Source organism: Vigna unguiculata, chromosome 8, assembly GCF_004118075.2.
Source record: "Vigna unguiculata cultivar IT97K-499-35 chromosome 8, ASM411807v1, whole genome shotgun sequence".
Classification (NCBI taxonomy): Eukaryota; Viridiplantae; Streptophyta; class Magnoliopsida; order Fabales; family Fabaceae; genus Vigna; species Vigna unguiculata.
In genome coordinates this window covers 34103479-34106720 of record NC_040286.1, presented here as the reverse complement: position 1 = coordinate 34106720, position 3242 = coordinate 34103479, and the positions used below count along the sequence as shown (strand labels likewise).

At 35.4% G+C, this 3242-nt stretch overlaps 1 protein-coding gene across 1 annotated transcript; it reads right to left on the bottom strand.

Annotated features, from left to right (window-relative positions):
* Positions 1-939: 939 nt before the first annotated feature.
* Positions 940-2798, bottom strand: LOC114193003 (GDSL esterase/lipase At2g04570-like). The gene is made up of 3 exons (XM_028082686.1): positions 2362-2798; positions 1590-2079; positions 940-1478 (listed from the first exon to the last, which is right to left on the bottom strand). The coding sequence occupies exons 1-3, from the start codon at positions 2746-2748 to the stop codon at positions 1282-1284; spliced, it is 1074 nt and encodes a 357-aa protein (XP_027938487.1). The 5' UTR covers positions 2749-2798; the 3' UTR covers positions 940-1281.
* Between the last annotated feature and the right edge of the window lie 444 nt (positions 2799-3242).

The window sequence follows — 3242 nt, the reverse complement described above, 5'->3', positions numbered from 1 at the left end:
ATTCGTGCTTTGCATTCTGCCTCTCGGTATGTCATTTTTGTGTTTTGTCCTCCTTTAGGCCTAATATTATGTTTGTTCCTTGTAATACTTGGAATATTTTGGTATAGTTTAGCAGGTGAAACTATAAATCATATGCATATAATTCCCTGCCATTGACAGACGTAGGTACTGAGATTATTCTGTTTGTATCAGTCATAGACGTCTGAACTATATAGGAACTTACAAGACATTGATTCTGTTAACTGAGGCAATGAGAAACAGACATCTTATGAAACATAAATTTATTGGGTTAATGTTACATATTAATACATAAATGAAATACACTTGCATATCTAATCACAACATTCTTTTTTTTTTTCACCAGAGAGAGAGAGAGAGGTTACTTAGTTCAGTCCAAGGGTTACACACCAAAATATTCCTTGATTCAAATTATGAGCCAGATTTGTTAGTCATGTATATGATCCCTCACAATTTTAGCAACTTGATGCGGCATATTGACTCTTAGGACACCTTTGTATTTGCTTGCTGGCACTTTTCTATTTAGTTTTGTCATGAAAGCGCCAAAATTGGCTTTATTAGTTGCATGATTTGGTTTGGTTGTACTAATGTACTTTCTTAAAAGTCAAAAGTTGTGTGATATCATGATAAATTTGACAATCACAAGTGACTGACTTTCAGGAACTGTTCATGCGCAGTTATGATTTAAAGAACATTTACCTTTCAAAAGCGATAGATGACCCAGAAATGATGTCAAATTAAGATGCTGATAATTAATAAAGAGTTGATACCATGTTGTCCACCAAGAGTTAATTTGGGAATCCAAGTTTGGATGAATTTCTTTAGATTTAGATGCTTTCTCAAAAGTGAATTTGGCAATGTGATAAGTATTTGATTTTGCCCATAATTCCAACCAAAGAAAGAACAGGAAATTCTGTATTTCGGGGGCTTAACATTTTCCAAACCATGCATTGTAAATTGATATTACAAACTATAGACCCAATAACATAATAGGGCCAAGATATATATATGTGAAGGAAAACATACATAGAGAACACCAAATATAGTAAAGTGCCTGAGAAGTATAAATACTATATATTGTCGAAAACAAAAGGACTTATTTCTAATTATCAGCACATTACATGGTGAATGTGCTGTGTTGACATACTTGTATATGTACACATCGACATGCATTCGTTCATAGAAAGGCCAAATGGCAGTTTATGGCGAATGTGCAAACGTGAAGAGGTAGCAGTACTTAAATAAAATTCCAGTACAAGTTATTTATTGTAAAAATTGATATAAAACACGCAGCACCATGTACTTTGCAACAATACTATTTGTCTTCTCAGTTGGATGGAAAGAGTCCCAAAACACATATTTGGAAGCATCTGTGCAGCTGAACATCTGGCCCCTGCTGCATGCGTAACCCATCTCGAACATTCCAGTGGCACAACATGCCACTGAGGTCGACTGAAATCCTGCAGAGAAAAAAAAAATAGAATGAATTATTGTGCATCATAGTTATTATATATAACATATTGTTATAGGTATGACTTTTAAGATGCATGATTCTGGGGGTGACAACATACCGTAAAGTTCAGGCTTTTTTATGATGTTCAACATGATGTAATACGGATTTGAAAACACCAATTTGATTCCAGGAAGCTCTTGGTTGAGCTTAATGGTCAAATTCTTGAGCCTATCATTGAACTCCAATGCTATGTTATTGAATCTGGCAACACAATCATTCCCACCAGCAATGTTTGTGGTTCTTTCTAGTGGCAAGCATCCCATGGGAGGTAACCCTCCTAGGGATATCTTCCTAGCACCAAGTTCATAGAGGCTCCTTATGAAGTTCTCAGCTATTCCAGCAAGAAAAACTTGGTACTGTTGGGGTGTGAATTGGGATGCTCTACCAGGCATGGTGTAGTAGTTTTCAAGGAAGTCGTTTGTGCCAAGACTTGTAAGGTGTAATGCATCAGTTATGGTCTCTTTTGCCTTGCTTTCACCAAGATATGCACTCAAATTCTTTTGGTATCCCTTGTAGTACTCTAATTGCTTCCATAATGGTATCACAGACTGCAACCAATATTCATTTCTTCCATATCAAACAAAACATGCGTATATTGATAAATTGATTATTCAAACATAAAACCCCTCGCTCATAAAACAGAATTAAAGGCCAGACATGACATGAAAAAGATACCAAGAATAAGATAAAGGAAAATGGGGTGTCCTAAAATCATTATAGAAAATTTGAAAAAACCATCAACAGCCTAGAAAGAAAGAAAGAAAGAGAAAAAGAAAAAAGAGCTTTGAAAGCACTTGCACTATATATAGGTTGAAAGAGACATGAATTACCAGAACATCTGAAGTTGCATTATCATAACCAGTTGCAGCAGAAGCAAAAGTGACCCCACTTGCAAAATCTGAAATATTATATTTGGGATCCAAGTACGCTGGCACATAAGTTTTGAGGCCAAAAGCCTCAGAAATAAAATCCGTTGGTATTTTTCCGTTGCAAAACCTGCCAGTGGCTTTTCCACCTTCAAAGTCACGGCCATATGGTTGGAAATTGCTCCTTGCAATGGTGGGGATGTAGTTGTTGTTGCCGGCATCGACAGACGAGTCGCCGAAGACTATCACCGCCGGCACCTTGGCAACAGTCTCTCCCACCAGGGAGAGTAAATGAAGAAGCACAATGTGGAAGCATAGTAGTGTTGTTATTCTTCTTCCATGGCCTTCCATTATGTGTGTTGAGTAGGGTGACTTTGGAGTATGGTAGGAAGTGAAGTTGTGATAAAATAAATATTGGTTAGGATTATTAATGGAAGTTTGATCTTTTGGTGTTTGGGTGAAGAAGTTGTTGGGAACCATTATTGCTTAGACAAGAACACAGTTCTCTGGATGGGACGAGCATTCATGGATTTTTAGAGTCGTAATTCTCTTTAAATTTGGATTTCTTTCTTTTTTTAAAAAAAAAAAACGTAGTTAGTGTTTTTATGTGAATGATTATAAAAATAATCACTTCATTTTGTTTATTTTGTTTCCATAAAGTAAAATGTAAAAATATCAATAACTTTATTTTCCCTAGTAAACATTAATAAATGTATATTTTAGGAAGAGAAGAGAAGAGAAGCTAAAAGCATGAACAGTTATTAAGTAGACATTAAAATAAGTGTTGTTGGTATAATGATAATTTTTTATTGTTGCTAGTAATAAGTTTTATGGCTCTAAGATGG